Source organism: Hemiscyllium ocellatum, chromosome 3 (assembly GCF_020745735.1).
Source record: "Hemiscyllium ocellatum isolate sHemOce1 chromosome 3, sHemOce1.pat.X.cur, whole genome shotgun sequence".
Lineage (NCBI taxonomy): Eukaryota > Metazoa > Chordata > Chondrichthyes > Orectolobiformes > Hemiscylliidae > Hemiscyllium > Hemiscyllium ocellatum.
Window position 1 is genome coordinate 10,180,985 of NC_083403.1, and position 25,833 is coordinate 10,206,817.

The 25,833-nt window shown below is 47.9% G+C and overlaps 1 protein-coding gene across 3 annotated transcripts in view; it reads right to left on the minus strand.

The window, feature by feature from the left end:
* Nucleotides 1–25,833, minus strand: part of LOC132836248 (serum response factor-like) — a 104,121-nt gene that overhangs the window by 15,140 nt on the left and 63,148 nt on the right. For 2 of the 3 annotated variants that reach the window (XM_060855613.1, XM_060855606.1), the window contains 2 exons: nucleotides 8,609–8,755; nucleotides 6,487–6,684 (listed from right to left, as the gene is read on the minus strand). In XM_060855613.1, coding sequence (XP_060711596.1) covers nucleotides 6,487–6,684; nucleotides 8,609–8,755 — 345 coding nt within the window. The remainder of the gene's footprint in view (nucleotides 1–6,486; nucleotides 6,685–8,608; nucleotides 8,756–25,833) is intronic. The other variant, XM_060855620.1, reaches the window with a different exon arrangement.

Sequence of the window (25,833 nt, forward strand, 5' to 3'; positions counted from 1 at the left end):
AATGCATCTTCTCCCTCACACTGGTTCTGTCATTAGTTTCCTCAGAATTGTTTGATCTCATTCATTCTCAGCTCCAAAGATTTACTCCTATCTTGCAACATTCTGGCCCAGTGATTACACATTTACACTATTTCATTGGCTATGGAGTGTTTTGGTTAGAGATATAAAAGCTGCAGATGCTGGAATCCAAAGTAGACAAGGAGGAGGCTGGAAGAACACAGCAAGCCAGCAGCGTCAGGAGGTGGAGAAGTCAGTGTTTTAAGTATAACCCTTCTTCAGGATTCCACCCCCACTCCAAAAAGTTGACGTCTCCACTCCCTGACGCTGTCTGACCTGCCGTGTTCTTCCCGCCTCCTACTTGTCTACTATGGGGTGTTTTGGGACATGTTTACGTTGTGACATGTAAATTTCAAGTCCATCATTCGTTACCTCATGAAAATTTAGCTAAGGTGGACCTGAATGACACAAACCAATGCAGGCAACACACCACGTTAAACTGCACATGTGCAGGTTTCAGCAGAGTTGGGGAGGGGAAGAGAAAAGAAATTGGGACTGGGGATGTGAGGACAAATAGATTGGGACGGAGTGAAATTGAGACTCGGGGTGGGGGGGTTGGAGGTCAGACTGGGGTATATGATTAGAACTGGGGATGATGGGGGTGGAGAGGCTTGGAGATCAGGGATGAGGGAAGAGAAGAGATTGGCAGAGGGTGGGAAGGAAAGCAATTGAAATAGGGCAAAGTGGGAGGGATTAGATTGGGACTGGCCCTGCCACCTACGCCCTCCTTTTGTCAGCACCTCCCGGGTGCTGGGTTCTCCCTGTCAATCCCAACCCCAGCTTCTGGGTTCCCTTCCCTCCTCACTGAGTATTCCCTTTCCCGCATGCAGCGCCCCTCATCCCACTAAACCACAGTCCAAAATCTCCTTCACTCCCAGCTTTCACCTTCTGTCTGATGGCGCGCTGTAACATGGACCTGACCTTTGACCTTCTGTCTGATGGCACGCTGTAACATGGACCTGACCTTTGACCTTCTGTCTGACAATATGCTGTAATAGGATTCTGACCTTTCACCTTCTGCCTGACAGTGTGCCCTAATAGGGACCTGATCTTTCACCTTCTGTTTGACAGTGTACCATAACAGGGACCTGACCTTTCACCTTCTGTCTGACAGTGTGCTGTAATAGGAACCTGACCTTTCACCTTCTGGCTGACAGTGTGCTGTAATAGGGACCTGATCTTTCACCTTCTGGCTGATGGTGTGCTGTAACAGGGACCTGACCTTTCACCCGTCTGGCAGTACGCTGTAATAGGGACCTGAGCTTTCATGTGGGTTATCATTTGAACACCCCCCCCCTTCCAGGTTAAACTAATTTGCCTGCAGGAGGTGGGTTTATCCCCTTCTGAGCAAACATTCACAGTTCTCAGGGTGCTGGCACCATCCAAGTTCCAGAAGATCGTGGCCAGAACTCTTCACAATAGTTAATTTCCTTAGATGCCTCTGATCTGTTCCTGATGCTGTCCTGACTTTGGTGTAAGTCAGCTGTCCTCTTTCACAAATGCTAGCTTTTCAGTATTTCAATTCCCCCCTCTTTCTCTATGACCATGACATTATCTTCTCAGGAAAGACAAGTGCAAAGTACTCATTTTGTAATTCAGCTTACTCTTGGTCTCCATGTACAAGTCTCCATTGTGGTGAAAGTGAGGATTGCAGATGCTGGAGATCAGAGTCTAGATTAGAGTGGTGCTGGACAAGCACAGCAGATCAGGCAGCATCCGAGGAGCATAAAAATTGATGTTTCAGGCAAAAGCCCATCATCAGGAATGTCTCCATTTTGGCCCTACCTCCATAAAAGAACACTGGTTGCTGGTCTCTGCTCGTACTCCCTGTTGCTTGTTTTCCCTTTTGCATTACCTTTCTGAACTTTCTCCATCTGGCCTGACATTGCACTGTAGAATTGATTTGACATCTGTCAAAGTGCCCTTTTTCTGCCTCACCCTAATCTGCCTCTGCCACCATTCAGAGGCCAATGTTTTATTCATTCTACCTTTTGATATGTGGAAATGTACCACCACTATACCCCAAGTAGTTCCTCTTTAACAGCAGCCTTTGTTCAACTATAGCTTTTCCTCCCAATCTTAGATTATACATTCCCTGGGTCAGATGTGTTCTCATCCTATTACTCATAGATTCATATAGGACTGAAAAGGCCTTTCGGCCCACCGAGTCGACACTGACATGACTACCACTAAAAAGTGTGCTAATCCCAGTTTCCTACATTTGTTCCATATCCTTGAATGTTATCATATCTGAAGTGCTCATCCAAATTGCTTTTTTAAAAGTCATCAGGTTTCCAGCTGCCATGACCTTTCCAGACAGTGCATTCCAGATATCCACCATAAGCTGAGGGACAAAAGATTTTGTTAAAATCGTCTCTGAATGTCCTACCACTTACCCAAAAACTATGCCCTATTGTGAACAGCGCCTCAACTAAGGGGATTGGCTGTTCTCTATTCTTCTGTCCATACCACTCAATCTTGCACACCTCGATCATGCCCCCCCCCACCCCCCTTCAGTCGAATATGCTCCAAAGAAAACAATTCCAGTCTATCTCGCCTCTCTCTCTTGCTCAATTTATCCATCCAAGGCAACATCCTGGTCAACCTCCACTGTATCCCTTCTAGTGCTATTACATCCTTCCTGTAGTGACCAGAACTGCAAAAAGGATGACAGCCATGACCTGACCAACATTCTGTACAACTCCAACATTACATAGAAGTACATTACAGGCCCTTCGGCCCTCAATGCTGTGCCGACCTTTTATCCTACTATAAGATTAAAATACCATGGCAACCTACAACAGCCCGCCACAAGATCCACAACTCCACCAACCTTCACGTCACCAGCAAACTTACTAACCCACCCACCCCTTCACTTCCTCATTCAAGTCATTTATAAAAATCACAAACAGCAGAGGTCTCAGAACAAATCCCTGCAGAACATCACGGGTCACCAAGCTCCAGGGTCACCTTCCATCTATTACCACCCTGTCTTCTATGGGCCAGCCAATTCCGTATTCAGACAGCCAAGTTTCCCTGTATCCAATGCCTCCTTACTTTCTGAATGACACCACAACCACTGCTCTATCTTCATCAATGTGCTTTATCATATCCTCAAAAATTTCAATAAAGTTTGTGAAGCATGACCTGCACCTCTCAAAGCCATGCTAACTATATCTAATCAAACTATGCTTTTCCAAACAATCATATATCCTGTCTCTCAGAATCCTCTCCAATAATTTGACCACTATTGACAAAGGGCTGACTGGCCTTTCTTGAACAAAGGAATGACATTTGCCACCCTCCAATCATCTGGTACTACTCCAATAGACAGTGAGAACACAAAGAACATCGCAGAAATCTCTTTCTTCACTTCCTGTAAGTAACCTTGGATGTATTCGGTCTGGCCCAGGGTATTTATCTATCCTCATGTTTTCAAACTTTCCAGCACATACTCCTTCTTAACACCAACCTGTTTGAGTGTATCAGCCTGTTTCCCACTGTCCTCACAAACGACTAGGTCCCTCTCGCTAGTGAATACTGAAGCAATGTATCCTGAATGAATACGTATCGCCTCTGACTCCAAGCACAAGTTCCCTCCACTATCCCTACCCTACCCCGAGGGATTAACCTTATCCTCACTCTGGACATCCTCTTGTTCCTCACATAAGTGTAGAACGCCTTGGGGTTTTCCTTAATCCTACCCACCAAGGCTTTTTCATGCCCCGTTCTAGTTCTCCTAAGTCCATTCTTCAGTTCCTTCCTGGCTATCTTGTAACCCACTAGGATCCTATCTGATCCTTGCTTCCTGAACTTTAAATAAGCTTCCTTCTTCCTCTTGACTAGAAGTTCTACATCCTTTCCCATCCAAGGTTCCTTCACTCTACTATCCTTTCCATGCCTCAGTGGGACAAACCTATCCAGCACTATCAGCAAATGTTCCCTTAACAACCTCCGTATTTCCGTCGTGCATTTTCCAAAGAATATCTGCCCCCAATTTATGCTCCACAGTTCCTGCCTAATAGCATTGTAATTCCCCCTCCCTCAATTAAATGTTTTCCCATACCGTCGGTTCCTATCCCTCTCCATGTCTATAGTAAAGGTCAGGGAGTTATGATCACTATCACCAAAATGCTCTCCCACTGAGAGATCTGAACCTGACCTGGCTCATTGCCAAACACCAAATCCAATATGTCCTCCCCTCTAGTTGACCTATTAGTCCCCTCTAGTCAACATTTTGAGGGAGGAAGTGAGGACTGCAGATGCTGGAGATTGCTGAAGGGCTTATCCCTGAAACAGCAACTTTCCTGCGCCTCGGATGCTGCCTGACCAGCTGGGCTTTTCCAGCACCACACTTTTCGACTATCTACATATTGAGTCAGGAATCCTTCCTGGACACCCCTGACGAAATCTGTTCCATCCAAACTATATGCATAAAGGAGGTTCCAATCAATATTAGGGAAGTTGAAATAACCCATGACAACAACCCTGTAAATTCTGCTCCTTTCCAAAATCTGCCTCCTAACCTGTTCTTCCACATCTCTGTTGCCATTTGGGGGGGCTTCCCAAAACTCCCAATAAAGTGACTGTTCCTTTCCTGTTTCTGACTTCCACCCATAATCACTCAGTCGACAAACTCTCCTTGACGACCTCCCTTTTTGCAGTTTTGATACTACCCTTCGCTTCTTGCTCTTATACTCTATGCCACGACTGGCAAAAGCAAGCTTCCCATTTGCCTTCTTAACTCCCCTAATCATATGTTCTGCTAACTTCTGGGATCTGTGAATAATTCTCCAAGATCCCACTCTTCTTCTGAGCTACCCAGTATCTTGTTGTTCATTAAAAACTCCCACATTTTGTTTCTTCATTGAATGAATGAATATTGAATGAGCCCGCTTCCAATTGATTACTTTTACTCTTTGTTGCTCTGTGCCTTATTTCACACCTGGTTGTGTTCAGGTAAAACTCCTCCAGCAGGTACAGATCCCAGCTCCCTCACCAGCTAATGTGAACAGGCCTGAGCTCGAACCTGCTCCCTTTAGTACCATCTCTCTAGCCAGGCAATCAGCTGCTCAATCTTGCTGTTTCTGATCTCACTTGCATGTGAAACCAGGGGTAATCCAGAGATTACTAATTCAGGGTCCAATTTCCTAGTTTTTTAATGCAGACTTTGAAAATCTGTCTTTAGAATTTCACCTATCTTCTCTCAGTTTTGTGGGTACAAACGTGACTATGACCACTGACTATTCACAACCCAGTCTTCAGGGCACTCTGCACCCCCTCAGTGACACCTTCCCCCCCACTGCCAGCCCTACCCCTCAGGGCACTCTGCACCCCCTCAGTGACACCTTCCCCCCACTGCCAGCCCTACCCCTCAGGGCACTCTGCACCCCCTCAGTGACACCTTCCCCCCACTGCCAGCCCTACCCCTCAGGGCACTCTGCACCCCCTCAGTGACACCTTCCCCCCACTGCCAGCCCTACCCCTCAGGGCACTCTGCAACCCCTCAGTGACTGTTTCCTCCAGCACCTATCATGGTTGCAGAAACACTGGCTTGCTCCCAGAACTGTAAAATCCCCAATTCCAATTCCTTTGCCAGCCTTCCTCCTATATGGCTGAGCTAGCAGTGCAGTGGACTGGGCTTTGGCTACTTGCTTCAATGGAACCAATGCTCTCATCTATATTTACAGTGAAATGCAGGTTGAAGAGCAAAAAGCCCTGCACTATTTTACCAGATTCGCCTTGAATGCCTGGTGGTCAGCCATTCCTTCTTCCTTGTTGGCACAGCCCAATGCTGTAGAGTGAGCCCTTTTAGAAATGTGTCTCCTCAAAGGCTGAGCAGCACAGCTCTGTCACACTGGCTGCTGCTGAACCACCAAAACCCAGCGCTCAGATACAGCATCCAGCAACATGCACTGGTCCAGAATACAAGCAACACATGCACAAGATGCACATAAAATTGCCTGATACTTTTTTTATGTTAGACTGACAGAGCAGAAATAAATTCAAATAAAATGCAAATAGCAAACATTTGCTGGGATCCTGAGAAAAAATAGGGGAGTGACACTAACTGGACATAACAGTTTCAAAGAGCAAATGCCAACAAATAGCCTCTTCTGTGCTAAAAGACCCTGAGATTCTCAATCTAATATCTGAAGCAGTTTCTGCACTGCACATTGGAACTACAAATATTCAAACTCAAGTCACCACGGGAACTTAGAAACTTGAAAAAGGAGTAAGCTTTAGACAGCCAATTTAAATTCAGTCTCCATGATGAAAAGGAACGTGTACAAACACAATCCTTAACCAGTCCAAACATTCCCATGTCTCTAAGGATGGGACTGGATAGATCCTGCTGAACCCTGCTTATTCCTGCACGAAGAACTGCCTTTAGAAGGAGACCCTGTTAATGTTCAGTCATGACCTTACCCTGCTCTTGCATCTGGCCGTGAGAGACCTGCATACCCGAAGAAGGCTGAGAAAAGGCGTTGAGAACTGTGAGTCCGCCATCAGACAGGCCGGGACTGGAGGTCGTGTACATGACCGTACCATGTGGGCTGGGGTACATCACGTGACTGGCCATCGAGGTGGGTACAGACGACGTGACGATGGTTGCTGGCAGTGTCACTGACAAACCAAGAGGAAAGGTTTTGAACGTTTAGAAACTGTGCAGTCACTTTGATCACGTGGCTCGATATGCAAAAGACTATCATTCTCAGGGGAGGCCCCTCACTGACAGGGTAAATATGGCTTTGTAGCTCCCTACATGGAAGGGATGGAAATCAGACAAAATGGTACAGATTATGGGTGAACTCAATGACATGTTTAAGATAATTAAAAGAGTTGAGAGGGTAAAGAGAGAGACAAATTACTTCCTTTGTTTTAAAAGTCCAGATCAAGGAGCAGAATCCAAAAATCTTTAAGCCTTGCCATTAACGTCTGTTAAGAAACACACTCTCACACAGAGTTTGGAACTCTTCCATTAAAAATCTGTTTCATATGGATTTGGTAAGTGTTAAGGGGTTAACTCAACACTTCCAAAAAGAGCTTATGAGACCATTATTGGGCAAAGAGCAAAGGTTAGAGATCCATGACAGAGCCGCAGTTAATGTACAGATCATCCGTGTTCAGGCTGAAAGGGCAGACCAACTACTGTCTCACTACGTAACGCAGACAGAGTAACACATCCCCCACATACTCGTCTAAAGGACAGTAACTGTAAAGGACAAAAAACATTACTCTGTCCTACAATTACATTTCAGCAGACTGTAGGGATGTTTCACCAACAGCACCTCCCTCCATGATTTCACCAAATTCCACCAGGAACACAGTCTACATGAGAAGAGAAGATGACAGGCTATCCCTGTTTGGGTGAACTATCACCAGCAGCTGAGGTTTCCATAGCTTAAACTTCCTTCCATTGCTCAGGGCTGCAGTTATCAAGGGAGACGATACTCAGGGTGACGAGTGTACTGAATGCTGACACACTCTCGGAGACCTCCTGTGAATACGGAGATGAACTAGAAGTGGGGTCAGGCCGGGGACAGGCAGCAGTGCGGGACGGGAATCAGGAGTGGAGGTGTACAGAGATTGGGAGTGATGCTGGATAGGCACTGGGACCAATGGTGGACGGGCACTAGGAGTGGCGCAGGAGGGAAAACAGGAGTGGGGGTGTATAGAGGTTGGGAGCGATGTTGGACCGGCACTGGGAGCAGTGTGGGAGGGGGACCAGGAGTGGGGGTGGACAAAGATTGGGAGTGATGCTGGACAGGCATTGGGAGTGGTGTGGGACAGGGACCAGGAGTGGGGGTGGACAGAGATTGGGAGTGATGGCTGGACGGGCATTGGGAGTGGTGCAGTACCGGTACAAGGAGTGGAAGCATATAGAGATTGGGAGCAATGTGGAACAGGGACTGGGAGTGATGTGAGATGGGGACCAGGAGTGGGAGTGTACAGAGATTGGGAGCAATGTGGGATGGGGTCCAGGAGAGGGGGTGGACAGGGATTGGGAGTGGTGTGGGATGGGAACCAGGAGTGGGAGTGTACAGAGATTGGGAGCAATGTGGGATGGGGTCCAGGAGATGGGGTGGACAGGGATTGGGAGCAGTGTGGGATGGGGTCCAGGAGAGGGGGTGGACAGAGATTGGAAGTGGTGTGGGATGGGGTCCAGGAGAGGGGGTGGACAGAGATTGGAAGTGGTGTGGGATGGGGTCCAGGAGAGGGGGTGGACAGAGATTGGAAGTGATGTGGGATAGGGTCCAGGAAAGGGGGTGGACAGGGATTGGGGGCAGTGTGGGATGGGGTCCAGGAGAGGGGGTGGACAGAGATTGGGAGCAATATGGGACAGGGACTGGGAGTGATGTGGGATGGGGACCAAGAGTGGGGGTGTATAGGGACTGGGAGCAGTGTGGGATGGGCAGTGGGAGTAGTGTGGGACGGGGAGCAGGGTTGGCAGTGATGGTGGACGAGCACTGGGAGTGATGGTAGACAGGCACTGAAAAAGAGCCTGGAAAACTCACTATGTGATCTAGGTGATGCGGGCAATGCTTACTTGCTCCGCTGGTGGAGGCCTGAGAAATCTCGGAGTTGCTGTCGCTGGTAGATGGCGTGTGTTGCGTAGACTGGTGCACGCTCACCTGCCCGGAGGCTTGGTGTAACTGAATCGTCTGCACAGGAACCTGTTGGGCCATTGCACCACCTGGTCAGAGAAAGAGAATCAAGAGGGAAATAAAGACAAGATCTGATACTCAGGCATTGATGTCACATTCTGCTGTTTAGGACAACAGTATTCACACCCCCCAGCCACCTCAGGAAAGTCAGTGTTAAGGGGCAGCTCCAGGCATGTCAGTATTGACCGGGCATCACCAGGAGTGTGCCAGTATATGGGGCATCACCAGGAGTGTGCCAATATTTAAGGGGCGTCACCAGGAGTGTGCCAGTATTTAAGAAGCATCACCAGGAGTGTGTCAGTATTTACGGAGCGTCACCAGGAGTGTGTCAGTATTTACAGGGTGTTTCCAGGAGTGTGCCAGTATATGGGGCATCACTAGGAGTGTGCCAGTATTTAAGGGGCGTCACCAGGAGTTTGTCAGTATTTACGGGGCGTCACCAGGAGTGTGTCAGTATTTACAGGGTGTTTCCAGGAGTGTGCCAGTATCGTTGGTGCGTCACCAGATAGGTGTCAGTATTTACTGGGCATCACCAGGAGTGTGTCAGTATTTATGGGATGTTTCCAGGAGTGTGTCAGTATTTACGGGGTTTTTCCAGGAGTGTGCCAGTATTTATGGGATGTTTCCAGGAGTGTGTCAGTATTTACGGGGTTTTTCCAGGAGTGTGTCAGTATTTACGGGGTTTTTCCAGGAGTGTGTCAGTATTTACGGGGTTTTTCCAGGAGTGTGTCAGTATTTACGGGATGTTTCCAGGACTGTGTCAGTATTGATGGTGCGTCACCGGATAAGTGTCAGTATTTACAGGAGTGTTTCATTATTTATGGGATGTTTCCAGGAGTGTGTCAGTATTTACAGGGCATCCCCAGGAGTGTCAGTATTTATCGGATGTTTCCAAGAGAGTGTCAGTATTTACAGGGCATCATCAGGAATGTTTCATTATGTACAGGGTGTGTGCAGGAGTGTGTCAATATTTACGGGGTGTTTCCAGGAGTGTGTCAGTATTTACAGGGCTTCACCAGGAGTGTGTCAGTATTTATGGGGCGTCATCAGGAGTGTGTCAGTATTTACGGGGTGTTCCCTAGAGCGTGTCAGCATTTACTGGGTGTTTCCAGGAGTGTCAGTATATACAGGGCGTCTCCAGGAGTGTGTCAGTATATACAGGGCGTCTCCAGGAGTGTGTCAGTATATACAGGGCGTCTCCAGGAGTGTGTCAGTATATATGGCATGTTTCCAGGAGTGTGTCAACATTTACGGGGCCTCACCGGATACAGGTTAATATTTACAGGGCGTCACCAGAAGTGTGTCAGTACTTACGGGGTGTCACCAGGAATGTGTCGGTATTTACTGGGTGATTCCAGGAGTGTGTCAGTATCCACGGGGCGTCACCAGGAGTGGGTCAGTATTTACTGGGTGTTTTCAGGAGTGTGTCATGGTTTACGGGGTGTCACAAGGAGTGTGTCAGTATTTAAGGAGTGTGTCCAGGAGTGTGACATTATTTACAGGATGTGTCCAGGAGTGTGACATTATTTACAGGATGTGTCCAGGAGTGTGATATTATTTACGGGAGTTGTCCAGGAGTGTGTCAGTACTTACGGGGCGTCACCAGGAGTGTGTCAATATTTACGGGATGTGTCCAGGAGTGTGTCAGTATTTTTGGAATGTTTTCAGGAATGTGTCAGTATTAACAGGACGTCACCTAGAGTGTGTCAGTATTTATGGAGCGTCACCAGGAGTGTGTCAGCATTTACGGGTGTGTCCAAGAGTGTGTCAGTACTTACGGGGCGTCACCATGAGTGTGTCATTATTTACGGGGTGTGTCCAGGAGTGTGTTGGTGCTTAGGGGGCGTCACCAGGAGTGTGTCATTATTTATGGGAAGTGTCCAGGAGTGTGTCAGTATTTATGGGGTGTTTCCAGGAGTGTGTCAGAAATTACGGGACGTCACCAGGAGTATGTCAGTATTTACGGGACGTCACCAGGAGTATGTCAGTATTTATGGGACGTCACCAGGAATGTGTCAGTATTTACGGGGTGCTCCCTGGAGCGTGTCAGTATTTACAGGGCGTCTCCAGGAGTGTGTCGGTATTTACTGAATGTTTCCAGGAGTGTGTCAGTACTTACAGTGTGTATCCAGGGTGTGTCAGTATTTATAGGGGGTCACCACGAGTGCGTGAGTATTTACAGTGCATCACCAGGAGTGTGTCAGTATTTACGGGGTGTTTCCAGGAGTGTATCAGTATTTTACGGGCATCACCAAAGGTGTGTCAGTGTTTACAGGGTGTTTCCCGGAGTGTATCAACATTTACAGGTTGCTTCCAGGAGCGTGTCAGTATTTACAGGACATCACCAGGATAGCGTCAGTATTTACAAGTTGTTTCCAGAAGTGTGTCAGTACTTACAGGGTGTCACCAGGACCGTGTCTTCAGAATCCTTAAGGGGGAGGGTGTGCAGCCAGAAGTCGTGGTGCACATTGACACCAACGACATAGGTAGGAAGAGGGGTGGGGAGGTCATTCAGGAGCTCAGGGAGTTAGGCTGTAAGTTAAAAGCTAGAGTCGTCATTTCTGGGTTGTTGGCGGTGCCATGTGACAGTGAGGCATGGAATGGGGAGAGAGTGCAGTTGAACACGTGACTGCAAGGATGGTGTAGGAGGGAGGGTTCAGGTATTTGGACAATTGGACTGCATTTTGGGGAAGGTAGGACCTGTACAAGCAGGACAGGTTGCATCTGAACCAGAAGGGCACCAATATCCTGGGAGGTAGGTTTGCTAGCACTCTTCGGGGGGGGGGGGTTAAAACTAATTTGGCAGGGGGATGGGAATTGGACTTGTAGTCCAGCAAGTAGGTTAGCTGTTTTTCAGGTTGTCCGAGAATGTAGGGAGGCTGTGGAGAAGGTAGCACTGACAGGGAATACTTGTGGACACAGAGATGGGTGCAAGTGCGTATACTTCAACGCAAGGAGTATCAGAAATAAGGTGGGTGAACTTAAGGCGTGGATCGGTACCTGGGACTACGATGTTGTGGCCATCACAGAAACGTGGATAGAAGAGGGACAGGAATGGTTGTTGGAGATTCCAGGTTACAGATGTTTCAGTAAGATTAGGGAGGATGGTAAAAAAGGAGGGGGTGTGGCGTTGCTAATTAGAAATAGTGTAATGGCTGCAGAAAGGCAGTTCGAGGGGGATCTGCCTTTGGAGGTAGTATGGGCTGAAGTCAGAAATAGGAAAGGAGCAGTCACCTTGTTGGATGTTTACTATAGGCCCCCCCAATAGCAGCAGAGATGTGGAGAAACAGATTGGGAAACAGATTTTGGAAAGGTGCAGAAGCCACAGGGTCGTAGTCATGGGCGATTTCAACTTCCCAAATATTGATTGGAAGCTCTTTAGATCAAGTAGATTGGACGGGGTGGTGTTTGTGCAGTATGTCCAGGAAGCTTTTCTAACTCAGTATGTAGATTGTCCGACCAGAGGGGAGGCCATATTGGATTTGGTACTTGGTAACGAACCAGGACAAGTAATGGGCTTGTTAGTGGGTGAGCATTTTGGTGATGGTGACCACAATTCTGTGACTTTCACCTTGGTTATGGAGAGGGATAGGTGTGTGCAACACGGCAGGTTTTACAATTGGGGGAAGGGTAAATACGATGCTGCAAGACAAGATCTGAGGAGCATAAGTTGGGAGCATAGGCTGTCAGGGAAGGATGTGGTTGAAATGTGGAACTTTTTCAAGGAGCAGATACGACGTGTCCTTGATATGTATGTACCTGTCAGGCAGGAAAGAGATGGTCATGTGAGGGAACCTTGGTTGACGAGGGAGGCTGAATGTCTAGTAAAGAGGAAGGAAGAGGCTTACATAAGGTTGAGGAAACAAGGACCAGACAGAGCGTTGGAGGGATACAGGATAGCCAGGATGGAGCTGAAGAAATGGATTTGGAGAGTTAAGAGAGGGCATGAAAAATCTTTGATGGGTAGGATCAAGGATAACCCCAAGGCCTTTTATGCGTATGTGAGAAACATGAGTATGACGAGAACGAGGGTAGGTCCGATCAAGGACAGTACTTGGAGACTGTGTATTGAGTTGGGAGAGATAGGAGAGGTCTTGAATGAGTACTTTTCTTCAGTATTTACAAATGAGAGGGACCGTATTGTTGAAGAGGAGAGTATGAAACGGACTGGTAAGCTAGAGGAAATACTTGTTAGGAAGGAAGATGTGTTGGGCATTTTGAAAACCTTGAGGATAGACAAGTCCCCGGGCCTGACGGGATATATCCTAGGATTATGTGGGAAGCAAGAGAGGAAATTGCAGAGCCGTTGGCAATGATCTTTTCGTCTTCACTGTCAACTGAGGTGGTACCAGGGGACTGGAGAGTGGCGAATGTTGTGCCCCTGTTCAAAAAAGGGAATAGGGATAACCCCAGGAATTACAGGCCAGTTAGTCTTACTTCAGTGGTAGGCAAAGTAATGGAAAGGGTACTGAGGGATAGGATTTATGAGTATCTGGAAAGACACTGCTTGATTAGGGACAGCCAGCACGGATTTGTGAGGGGTAGGTCTTGCCTTACAAGCCTTATTGAATTCTTTGAGGAGGTGACCAAGCATGTGGATGAGGGTAGAGCAGTGGATGTAGCGTACTTGGATTTTAGTAAGGCATTTGATAAGGTTCCCCATGGTAGACTTATTGGAGTGGCAGTGTCATAAACTTTGGCGACCTTTAAGCAGCAATTGGATAGGTACATTGGTAGGTGCTAAAGCTAGGACAAATGTTCGGCATAACATCGTGGGCCAAAGGGCCTGTTCTGTGCTGTATTGTTCGATGTTCTATATACTTACAGGTTGTTTCCAGGAGTGTGTCAGTATTTACAGGGCGTCACCAGGAGTGTGTCAGTATTTACAGGGTGTTTCCAGGAGTGTGTCAGTATTTACAGGGTTTCCCAGAAGTGGGTCAGTATTTACAGGTCGTCACCAGGAGTATGTCAGTATTTACAGATTGTTCCCAGGTGCGTGTCAGTATTTACAGGGTGCTCTCAGGAGCATGTCAGTATTTACAGCTGTGTTGAGGTGTGTGTCAGTATTTACTGGGTGTTTCGAGGAGTATGTCAGTACGTGCAGGGCGTCACCAGGTGTGTGTCAGTATTTACAGGGTGTGTCCAGGAGTGTGTCAGTATTTACGGGGTATTTCCAGGAGCGTGTCAGCATTTACAGGACTTCACCAGGAGTGGATCAGTATTTACAGCGTGTCCAGGTGTGTGTCAGTATTTACGGGGCATCACCAGGAGCGTGTCAGTATTTACGGGATGTGTCCAGGTGTGTGTCAGTATTTACGGGGCGTCACTAGGAGTGGGTCAGTATTTACAGGGCGTCACCAGGAGTGAAACAGATGGTTTCTGGGACCATGTCAGTATTTACGGGGTGTTTCCAGGAGTGTGTCAGTATTTACAGGGCATAACCAGGTGTGTGTCAGTATTTACAGGGCGTCAACAGGGGTGTGTCAGTATTTACGGGGTGCTCCCAGGAGCGTGTCAGTATTTACGGGTGCTCCCAGGAGCGTGTCAGTATTTACAGGGCGTCAACAGGGGTGTGTCAGTATTTACGGGGTGCTCCCAGGAGCGTGTCAGTATTTACAGGGCGTCATCAGGAGTGTGTCAGTATTTACGGGATGTGTCCAGGTGTGTGTCAGTATTTACGGGGCGTCACTAGGAGTGGGTCAGTATTACAGGCGTCACCAGGAGTGTGTCAGTATGTGCAGGGAGTCATCAGGTGTGTGTCAGTATTTACAGGGCATCACCAGGTGTGTGTCAGTATTTACTGGGTGTTTCCAGGAGTATGTCAGTATTTAGAGGGTGTTCCCAGGAACGTGTCAATATTTACAGGGTACTCCCAGGAGTGTGTCAATATTTACAGGGCATCACCAGGAGTGTGTCAGCATTTACAGATTGTTTCAAGAAGTCAGTCAGTATTGACAGGGCGTCACCAGGAGTGTGTCAGTATTTACAGGTTGTTCCCAATAGGGTGTCAGTATTTACAGGGTGTTCTCAGGAACGTGTCAGTATTTACAGCGTGTTCCCAGGAGCATGTCAGTATTTACAGATTGTTTCCAGGAGCATGTCAGTATGTACAGGGTGTTTCCAGGAGTGTGTCATTACTTACAGGTTGTTTCCAGGAGTGTGTCAGTATTTACAGGGTGTTTCCAGGAGTGTGTCAGTATTTACAGCGTGTTCCCAGGAGCGTGTCAGTATTTACAGCACGTTCCCAGGAGCGTGTCAGTATTTACAGCACGTTCCCAGGAGCGTGTCAGTATTTGCAGGGTGTTCCCAGGACAGGGTCAGTATTTACAGGGTGTTCCCAGAAGTGTGTCAGTATTTACAGCGTGTTCCCAGGAGCATGTCAGTATTTACAGCGTGTTCCCAGGAGCATGTCAGTATTTACAGGGTGTTCCCAGGAGTGTGTCAGTATTTACAGGGTGCTCCCAGGAGGGTGTCAGTATTTACAAGGTGTTCCCAGAAGTGTGTCAGTATTTACAGGGTGCTCTCAGGAGTGTGTAGTATGTGCAGGGCGTCACCAGGTGTGTGTCAGTATTTACTGGATCTTTCCAGGAGTGTGTCAGAATTTACAGGGTCTTTCTTGGAGTGTGTCAGTATTTACAGGGTGTTCCCTGGAGCATGTTAGTATTTACAGGGTGTTCGCAGGATTGTGTCAGTATTTACAGGGTGTAACCAGGAGTGTATCAGTATTTACAGGGTTCTCCCAGGAGCGTGTCAGTATTTACGGGGTGTTTCCAGGAGCGTGTCAGTATTTACAGGGCGTCACCATTTACAGGGCGTCACCAGCCGTGTGTCAGTATTTCCAGATTGTTTCCAGGAGTGTGTCAGTATTTACGGCGTGTTTCCAGGAGCGTGTCAGTATTTCCGGGGTATTTCCAGGAGCATGTCAGTATTTACGGGGCGTCACCAGGAGCGTGTCAGTATTTACAGGGTGTTTCCAGGAGTGTGTCAGTATTTACAGGTTGTTTCCAGGAGCATGTCAGTATTTACAGGGCGTCAATAGGGAGTGTTTCAGTATTTACACTGTGTTCCCAGGGGTGCGCCGGTATTTACAGGGCGTCACCAGGAGCGTGTCAGTCTTTACAGGCTGTTTCCAGGAGTTTGTCAGTATTAACAGGGTGTATGCAGGTGCTTGTCAGTATTTACAGGGTGTTCCCAGGAGCGTGTCAGTATTTACAGCGTATTCCCAGGAGCGCGTCAGTATTTACAAGGCGTCACCAGGAGTGTGTCAGTATTTACAGGGTGTTCCCAGGAGCGCGTCAGTATTTACGGGGTGTCACCAGGAGTGTGTCAGTATTTACAGCGTATTCCCAGGAGCATGTCAGCATTTACAGGGTGTCACCAGGAGCGTGTCAGTATTTATAGCATGGGTGCAGGGGCGTGCCAGTATTTACAGGGGTCACCAGGAGTGTGTCAGTATTTACGGGATGTTCCCAGGCACGTATCAGTATTTACAGAGTGCACCCAGGAGCGGGTAAGTATTTGCAGGGTGTCACCAGGAGTATGTCAGCATTTACAGGGTGTTTCCACAGGTGTTGAAAATGTGTTGCTGGTTAAAGCACAGCAGGTTAGGCGGCATCCAAGGAATAGGAAATTCGACGTTTCGGGCACAAGCCCTTCATCGAAAAATCGATGCTGCCTAACCTGCTGTGCTTTAACCAGCAACACATTTTCAACTGTGATCTCCAGCATCTGCAGACCTCACTTTTTACCCAAAGGTTTCCACAAGTGTGTCAGTATTTACAGGGTGTTTCCTGGAGTGCGTCAATATTTACGGGGTGTTTCCAGGAGTGCGTCAGTATTTACGGGGTGTTTCCAGGAGTCTGTCAGTATTTACAGGGTGTTCCCAGGAGTGTGTCAGTATTTAGGGGGGCATCACCGAGAGTGTGTCAGTATTTACGGGTTGTCACCAGGAGTGTGTCAGTATACACAGGCGTCACTAGGAATCTGTCAGTATTTACTGGGTGTTCCCAGGCACATGTCAGTATTTACAGGGTGTTCCCAGGAGTGTGTCAGTATTTATGGGGTGTCACCAGGAGTGCGTCAGTATTCACAGGATTTATCCAGGAGTGTGTCAGTATTTACAGGGTGTCACCAGGAGCGTGTTAGTATTTACAGGATTTGTCCAGGAGTGTGTCAGTATTTACAGGGTGTCACCAGACGCGTGTCAGTATTTACAGGGCATCATCAGGAATGTTTCATTATTTACGGGGTGTGTCCAAGTGTGTGTCAGTATTTACAGGGTGTAATCAGGAGCGTGTTCGTATTTACAGGTTGTGTCCAGGAGTGTGTCAGTATTTACAGGGCATCCCCAGGAGTGTGTCAGTATTTACAAGGTGTTTCCAGGAGTGTGTCAGTATTTATGGGATGTTTCCAGGAGAGTGTCAGTATTTACAGGGCATCATCAGGAATGTTTCATTATTTACAGGGTGTGTCCAGGAGTGTGTTAGTATTTACAGGGTGTTTCCAGGAGAGTGTCAGTATTTACCGCCGGACACCAGAGTGTGCCAGTATTTACAGGTGTCACCAGGAGTGTGTAAGTATTTACAGGTGACACCAGAAATGCGTCAGTATTAGCAGGGTGGTTCCAGGACTGTGTCAGTATTTACGGAGCGTCACCAGGAGTGTGTCAGTATCTACGGGGCGTCACCAGGAGTGTGTCAGTACTTACACGGTGTTTTCAGGAGTGTCAGTATTTACAGGATGTTTCCAGGAGTGTGTCAGTGTTTACGGGGCGTCACCAGGAGTGTGTCATGACTTAGTGTGTTTCCAGGTGTGTGTCAGTATTTATGGGGTCTTTCCAGAAGTGTCAGTATTTACAGGGCATCAGCAGGTGAGTGTCATGATTTATGGGGTGTCATCAGGAGTGTGTCAGTATTTACAGGGCATCACCAGGAGTGTGTCAATATTTACAGGGCATCCACAGGAATGTGTCAGTATTTACAGGGTGTTTCCAGGAGTGTGCCAGTATTTACAGGGCATCACCAGGAGTGTGTCAGTATTTATGGGGTGTTTACAGGAGTGTGTCAGTATCTTCAGAGTGTCACCATGAGTGTGCCAATATTTATGGAGCACCACCAGGAGTGTGTCAGTATTTACAGGGCGTCTTCAGGAGTGTGCCAGTATTTATGGAGCACCAACAGGAGGGAGTCAGGATATACAGGGCTTCTCCAGAAGTGTGTCAGTATTTACAGGGTGTTTCCAGGAATGTGTCAGTATATACAGGACGTCTCCAGGAGTGTATCAGTACTTATGGCATGTTTCCAGGAGTGTGTCAGTATTTACAGGGCATCACCAGGAGTGTGTCAGTATTTACGGGGTGTTCCCAGGAGTGTGTCAGCACGTACGGGGTGTCACCAGGAACGTGTCAGTATTTACAAGGTGTTTCCAGGAGTGTGTCAGTATCTATGGGGTGTCACCAGGAATGTGTCATTATTTATGGTGTGTTTCCAGGAATGTGCCAGTATCTATGGGGTGTCACCAGGATTGTGTCATTATTTACGGGGTATTTCCAGGAGTGTCAGTATTTATGGGGCGTCATCAGGAGTGTGTCAGTATTTACAGGGTGTTTCCAGGAGTATGTCAGTATTTACAGGGTGTTTCCAGGAGTGTGTCAGTATTTACGGAGCATCACCAGGAGTGCGCCAGTACTTACGGGGCGTAACCAGGAGTGTGTCAGTAGTTATCAGGTGTTTCCAGGAGACTGTCAGTATATACAGGGCGTCACCTGGAGCGCATCAGTATTTATAGGGTGTTCCAGGTGTGCGTCAGTATTTACGGGGCGTCTTCAGGAGTGTACCAGTATTTACAGGCACCACCAGGAATGTATCAGTATTTACAGGGCGTCACCAGGGAGTGTGTCAGTAATTACAGAGCGTCACCAGGAGTGCGCCAGTATTTACAGAGCGTCATCAGGAGTGTGCCAGTATTTACGGGAGCATCACCAGGAGTGTGTCAGTATTTACAGGGCACCACCAGGAGTGTGTCAGTATTTACAGGGCACCACCAGGAGTGTGTCAGTATTTACGGGATGTGTCCGGGAGTGTGTCAGTATTTACGGGAGCATCACCAGGAGTGTGTCAGTATTTACAGGGCACCACCAGGAGTGTCAGTATTTACGGGGTGTTTCCAGGAGTGTGTCAGTATTTACGGGGTGTTTCCAGGAGTGTGTCAGTATTTACGGGGTGTTTCCAGGATTGTGTCATTATTTACGGGATGTGTCCGGGAGTGTGTCAGTATTTATGCGGCGCCACCAGGAGTGTGTCAGAATTTACGGGGCGTCACCAGGAGTGTGTCAGTATTTATGGGGCGTCATCAGGAGTATGTCAGTATTTACGGGATGTTCCCTAGAGCGTGTCAATATTTCCAGGGCCTCACCGGATACAGGTCAGTATTTACAGGGCGAATTCAGGAGTGTGTCAGTACTTACAGGTATCACCGGGAATGTGTCAGTATTTACTGGGTGTTTCCAGGAGTGTGTCAGTATCTACGGGTGTCACCAGGAGTATGTCATTATATACAGGGTGTTTCCAGGAGTGTGTCGGTATCCACGGGGCGTCACCAGGAGTGTGTCAGTGTTTATGGGGTGTTTCCAGGAGTGTATCAGCACATACGGGGTGTCACCAGGAATGTGTCAGTATTTACAAGGCGTTTCCAGGAGTGTGTCAGTATCTACGGGGCATCACCAGGATTGTGTCATTATTTACGGAGCGTCACTAGGAACGTGTCAGTATTTACAGCGTGTTTCCAGGAGTGTGTCAGTATTTAGGGGGCATCACCAGGAGTGTGTCAGTACTTACAGGGCGTCAACAGAGGTGTGTCAGTATTTACTGGGTGTTTCCAAGAGTGTGTCAGTATTTACGGGGTGTTTCCAGCAGTGTGTCAGTACTTGTGGGGCATCACCAGGATTGTGTCATTATTTACGGGATGTGTCCAGGAGAGTGTCTGTATATATGGGGCGTCACCAGGAGTGTGTCAATATTTACGGGGTGTTTCCAGGAGTGTGTCAGAAATTACGGGACGTCACCAGGAGTATGTCAGTATTTACGGGGTGTTCCCTAGAGCGTGTCAATATTTACAGGGCCTCACCGGATACAGGTCAGTATTTACAGGACGTCTTCAGGAGTGTGTCAGTACTTACAGGGTGTCACCAGGAATGTGTCGGTATTTACTGGGTGTTTCCAGGAGTGTGTCAGTATCTACGGGTGTCACCAGGAGTATGTCATTATTTACAGTGTGTTTCCAGGAGTGTGTCGGTATCCACGGGGCGTCACCAGGAGTGTGTCACTATTTACGGGGTGTTTCCAGGAGTGTATTAGCACGTATGGGGTGTCACCAGGAATGTGTCGGTATTTACAAGGTGTTTCCAGGAGTGTGTCAGTATCTACGGGGCATCACCAGGACTGTCATTATTTACATGGTGTTTCCAGGAGTGGGTCAGTATTTACGGAGCGTCATCAGGAATGTGTCAGGATTTACGGGGTGTCACGAGGGGCGTGTCAGTCTTTACAGGGAGTTTCCCGGAGTGTGTCAGTATTTACAGAGTGTTTCCAGCTGTGCGTCAGTATTTACGGGCATCATCAGGAATATGCCAGAATTTACAGAGCGTCACCAGGAGGATGCCAGTATTTATGTAGCATCAGCAGGAGTGTGCCAGTATTTACGGAGCATCACCAGGAGTGTGTCAGTATTTACAGGGCGTCACCAGGAGTGTGTCAGTATTTACAGGGTGTTTCCCGGAGTGCGTCAGTATTTACAGAGTGTTTCCAGCTGTGCGTCAGTATTTACGGGCGTCATCAGGAATGTGCCAGAATTTACAGAGTGTCACCAAGAGTGTGTCAGTATTTACAAGGTGTTACCAGGAGTGTGCCAGTATTTATGTAGCATCAGCATGAGTGTGCCAGTATTTACAGAGCGTCACCAGGAGTGTGTCAGTATTTACAGGGTGTTTCCAGCTGTGCGTCAGTATTTACGGGCGTCATCAGGAATGTGTCAGTATTTACAGAGCGTCACCAGGAGGATGCCAGTATTTACGGAGCGTTACCAGGAGTGTGCCAGTATTTCCAGGGTGTTTCCAAGAGGGTGCCAGTATTTACGTAGCATCAGCAGGAGTGTGCCAGTATTTACAGGGTGTTTCCAGGAGTATGTCAGTATTTCCAGAGTGTCACCAGGAGTGCGCCAGTATTTATGGTGCACCATCAGGATTGTGTCATTAGTTACGGCATCTGTCCAGGAGTGTGTCAGTATTTATGGGGCGTCACCAGGAGTGTGTCAGAATTTACGGGACGTCACCAAGTGTGTGTCAGTATTTATGGAGGGTCATCACAAGTGTGTCAGTATTTACGGGGTGTTCCCTAGAGCATGTCAGCATTTACTGGATGTTCCAGGACTCAATATATTCAGGGCGTCTCCAGGAGGGTGTCAGTATTTACAGGGTGCTTCCAAGAGCGTGTCAACATTTACGGGACCTCACCGGGTACAGGTCAGTATTTCCGGGGAATCACCAGGAGTGTTTCAGTACTTATGGGGTGTCACCAGGAATGTGTCGGTATTTATTGGGTGTTTCCAGGAGTGTGTCAGTATCCACGGGGCGTCACCAGGAGTGGGTCAGTATTTACTGGGTGTTTTCAGGAGTGTGTCAGGGTTTATGGGGTGTCACCAGGAGTGTGTCAGTATTTAAGGGGTGTGTCCAGGAGTGTGTCATTATTTACGGGATGTGTCCAGGAGTGTGTCAGTACTTACGGGGCGTCACCAGGATAGTGTCAATATTTACGGGGTGCTCCCTGGAGAGTGTCAGAATTTACGAGGCGTCACCAGGATTGTGTCAATATTTATGGGATGTGTCCAGGAGTGTGTCAGTATATATGGGGCGTCACCTGGAGTGTGTCAGAATTTATGGGGCGTCATCAGGAGTGTGTCAGTATTTACGGGGTGTTCCCTAGAGCGTGTCAGTATTTATAGGGCCTCACCGGATACATGTCAGTATTTACAGGGCGTCTTCAGGAGTGTTACAGGTGTTACCAGGAATGTGTCAGTATTTACTGGATGTTTCCAGGAGTGTGTCAGTATCTTCAGGTGTCACCAGGAGTATGTCATTATTTACAGCGTGTTTCCAGGAGTGTGTCGGTATCCACGGGGCGTCACCAGGAGTGTGTCTGCATTTATGGGGCGTCACCAGGAGTGTGTCAGTATTTACAGAGTGTTTCCAGCTGTGCGTCAGTATTTACGGGCTTCATCAGGAATATGCCAGAATTTACAGAGTGTCACCAGGAGTGTGTCAGTATTTACAAGGTGTTACCAGGAGTGTGCCAGTGTTTATGTAGCATCAGCATGAGTGTGCCAGTATTTACAGAGCGTCACCAGGAGTGTGTCAGTATTTACAGGGTGTTTCCAGCTGTGCGTCAGTGTTTACGGGCGTCATCAGGAATGTGTCAGTATTTACAGAGCGTCACCAGGAGGATGCCAGTATTTACGGAGCGTTACCAGGAGTGTGCCAGTATTTACGGAGCGTCACCAGGAGTGTGCCAGTATTTACAGGGTGTTTCCAGGAGTGTCAGTATTTACAGAGCGTCACCTGGAATGTGTCAGTATTTACGGGGAGACTCCTAGAAGGTGTCAGTATTTACAGGGCGTCACTGGGCAAGTGTCAGTATTTGTGGGTCACCACCAGGAGCGTGTCAGTATATGGGGGGTCACCAGTAGTGTGTCAGTATTTACAGGGTCTTTCCAGGAGTGTGTCAGTATTTACGGGGTGTGTCCAGGAGTGTGTCATTATTTACAGGGCATTTCCACGAGTGTGTCAGTATTTATGGGGCGTCACCGGAAATCTGTCAGTATTTACGGGGAATCTCCGAGCAGGTGTCAGTATTTACAGGGCGTCGCTGTGCAAGTGTCAGTATTTGTGGGTCGTCACCAGGAGTGTGTCAGTATTTACAGGGCGTCACCAGGAGTGTGTCAGTATTTACAGGGTATTTCCCGGAGTGTGTCAGTATTTACAGAGTGTTTCCAGCTGTGCGTCAGTATATACGGGCGTCATCAGGAATATGCCAGAAATAACAGAGCGTCACCAGGAATGTGTCAGTATTTACAGGGTGCGATCAGAAGTGTGTCAGTATTTAGGGGGTATTTCCAGGAGTGTGTCAGTATTTACAGAGTGTTCCCAGGAGTGTGTCAGCATTTACAGGGCGTCACCAGGAGTGTGTCAGTATTTACAGGAGTGTGTCAGTATTTACAGTGCATCACCAGGAGTGTGTCAATATTTACAGGGTATTTCCAGGGGTGTGTCATTATTTATGCGACGTCACCAGGAGTGTGCCAGTATTTACAGGGCGTCACCAGGAGTTTGTCAGTATTTACAGGGTCTTTCCAGCAGTGTGTCAGTATTTACAGGGTGTCGCTGTGCAAGTGTCAGTATTTGTGGGTCGCCACCAGGAGCGTGTCAGTATATATGCGGCGTCACCAGAAGTGTGTCAGTATTTACAGGGCGTCTCCAGGAGTGTGTCAGTATTTACAGGGTCTTTCCAGCAGTGTGTCAGTATTTACAGGGCATCACTAGTAATGTGTCAGTATTTACAGGGCATCACCATGAGTGTGTCAGTATTTTCAGGATGTTTCCAGGAGTGTGTCAGTATTTACGGAGTGTGTCAGTATTTACGGGGTGTGTCCAGGAGTGTGTCATTATTTACAGGGCGTCTCCAGGAGTGTGTCAGTATTTACAGGGTCTTTCCAGCAGTGTGTCAGTATTTACAGGGCATCACTAGTAATGTGTCAGTATTTACAGGGCATCACCAGGAGTGTGTCAGTATTTTCAGGATGTTTCCAGGAGTGTGTCAGTATTTACGGAGTGTGTCAGTATTTACGGGGTGTGTCCAGGAGTGTGTCATTATTTACAGGGCATTTCCAGGAGTGTGTCAGTATTTATGGGGCGTCACCTGAAATCTGTCAGTATTTACGGGGAATCTCCGAGCAGGTGTCAGTATTTACAGGGTGTCGCTGTGCAAGTGTCAGTATTTGTGGGTCGCCACCAGGAGCGTGTCAGTATATATGCGGCATCACCAGGAGTGTGTCAGTATTTACAGGGCGTCTCCAGGAGTGTGTCAGTATTTTCAGGATGTTTCCAGGAGTGTGTCAGTATTTACAGGGTGTTCCCAGTAGTGTGTCAGTATATACGGGTCATCACCATGAGTGTGTCAGTATTTACAGGGCATTCCCAGGAGTGTGTCAGTATATACGGGTCATCACCAGGAGTGTGTCATTATTTTTAGGGGGTATTTCCAGGAGTGTGTCAGTATTTACAGGTGGTTTACAGGAGTGTGCCAGTATTTACAGTGCATCACCAGGTGTGTGTCAATATTTACAGGGCGTCACCAGCAGTTTGTCAGTATTTACAGGGTATTTCCAGGGGTGTGTCATTATTTATGCGACGTCACCAGGAGTGTGCCAGTATTTACAGGGCGTCACCAGGAATGTGTCAGTATTTACAGGGTGTTTCCAGCAGCGTGTCAGTATTTACAGGGTCTTTCCAGAAGTGCCAGTATTTACCGGGCGTCACCAGGAGTGTGTCAGTATTACAAGGTGTTTCCAGGAGCGTGTCAGGATTTACAGTGTGTTCCCAGGAGTGCGTCAGTATTTACGGGGTGTCACCAGGAGTGTCTCAGTATTTACGGGGGTGTCCAGGACTGTGCCAGTATTTACGGGGGTGTCCAGGACTGTGCCAGTATTTATCGGGGGTCACCAGGAGCGTGTCAGTATTTACGGGTCATCACGAAGAGTGTGCAAGTATTTACAGGTGTCACCAGGAGTGTGTCCATAATTAAGGGGCATCACCGGGATTGTGTCAGTATTTATGGGGTGTCACCAGGAGTGTATCAGAATTTACAGGGTGTTCCCAGGAGCGTGTCAGTATTTCCAGGGTCTTTCCAGGAGTGTGTCAGTTTTTACAGGGTCTTTCCAGGAGTGCGTCAGTATTTATAGAGCGTCACCAGGTGTGTGTCAGTATCTACAGGATGTTTCCAGGAGTGTGCCAGTATTTACAGGGCGTCACCAGGAGTGTGTCAGTATTTACAGGGCGTCACCAGGAGTGTGTCAGTATTTACAGGGTGTCACCAGGAGTGTGTCAGTATTTACAGGGTGTCACCAGGAGTGTGTCAGTATTTACAGGGTGTCACCAGGAGTGTGTCAGTATTTACAGGGTGTCACCAGGAGTGTGTCAGTATTTACAGGGTGTTTCCAGGAGTGAGTCAGTATTTAGAGGGTGTTCCCAGGAGTGTGTCAGTATTTAGAGGGTGTTCCCAGGAGTGTGTCAGTATTTAGAGGGTGTTCCCAGGAGTGTGTCAGTATTTACAGGGTGTTCCCAGGAGTGTGTCAGTATTTACAGATGGTCAGAGCATGGAGTGTGTCAAGATTTGCAGAGGGTCCCCATGGTAGGCTACTGCAAAAAATATGGAGGTATGGCATTGAGGGTGCGTTAGAGGTTTGGATTAGGAATTGGCTGGCTGGAAGAAGACAGAGGGTAGTAGTTGATGATATAGGTTCATCTTGGAGTGCAGTTACCAGCGGTGTTCCGCAAGGATCTGTTTTGGGACCATTGCTGTTTGTCATTTTTATAAATGACCTGGAGGAGGGGTTCGAAGGTTGGGTGAGCAAGTTTGCGGATGATACGAAAGTTGGTCGAGTTGTTGACAATGAGGAAGGATGTGGCAGGTTACAGCGGGATATAGATAAGCTGCAGACCTGGGCAGAAAGGTGGCAAATGGAGTTCAATGTCGCTAAGTGTGAAGTGATTCACTTTGGTAAGAGTAACAAAAAGATGGAGTACTGGGCTAATGGTCAGATACTAGGTAGTGTGGATGAGCAGAGGGATCTTGGTGTCCATGTACACAGATCTCTGAAAGTTGCCACCCAGGTAAATAGTGCTGTGAAGAAGGCGTATGGTGTACTGGTTTTTATTGGTAGAGGAATCGAGTTCTGGAGTCCTGAGGTCATGTTGCAGTTGTATAAGACTCTGGTGCGACTGCATCTGGAGTATTGTGTGCAGTTTTGGTCGCCATACTATAGGAAGGATGTGGAGGCA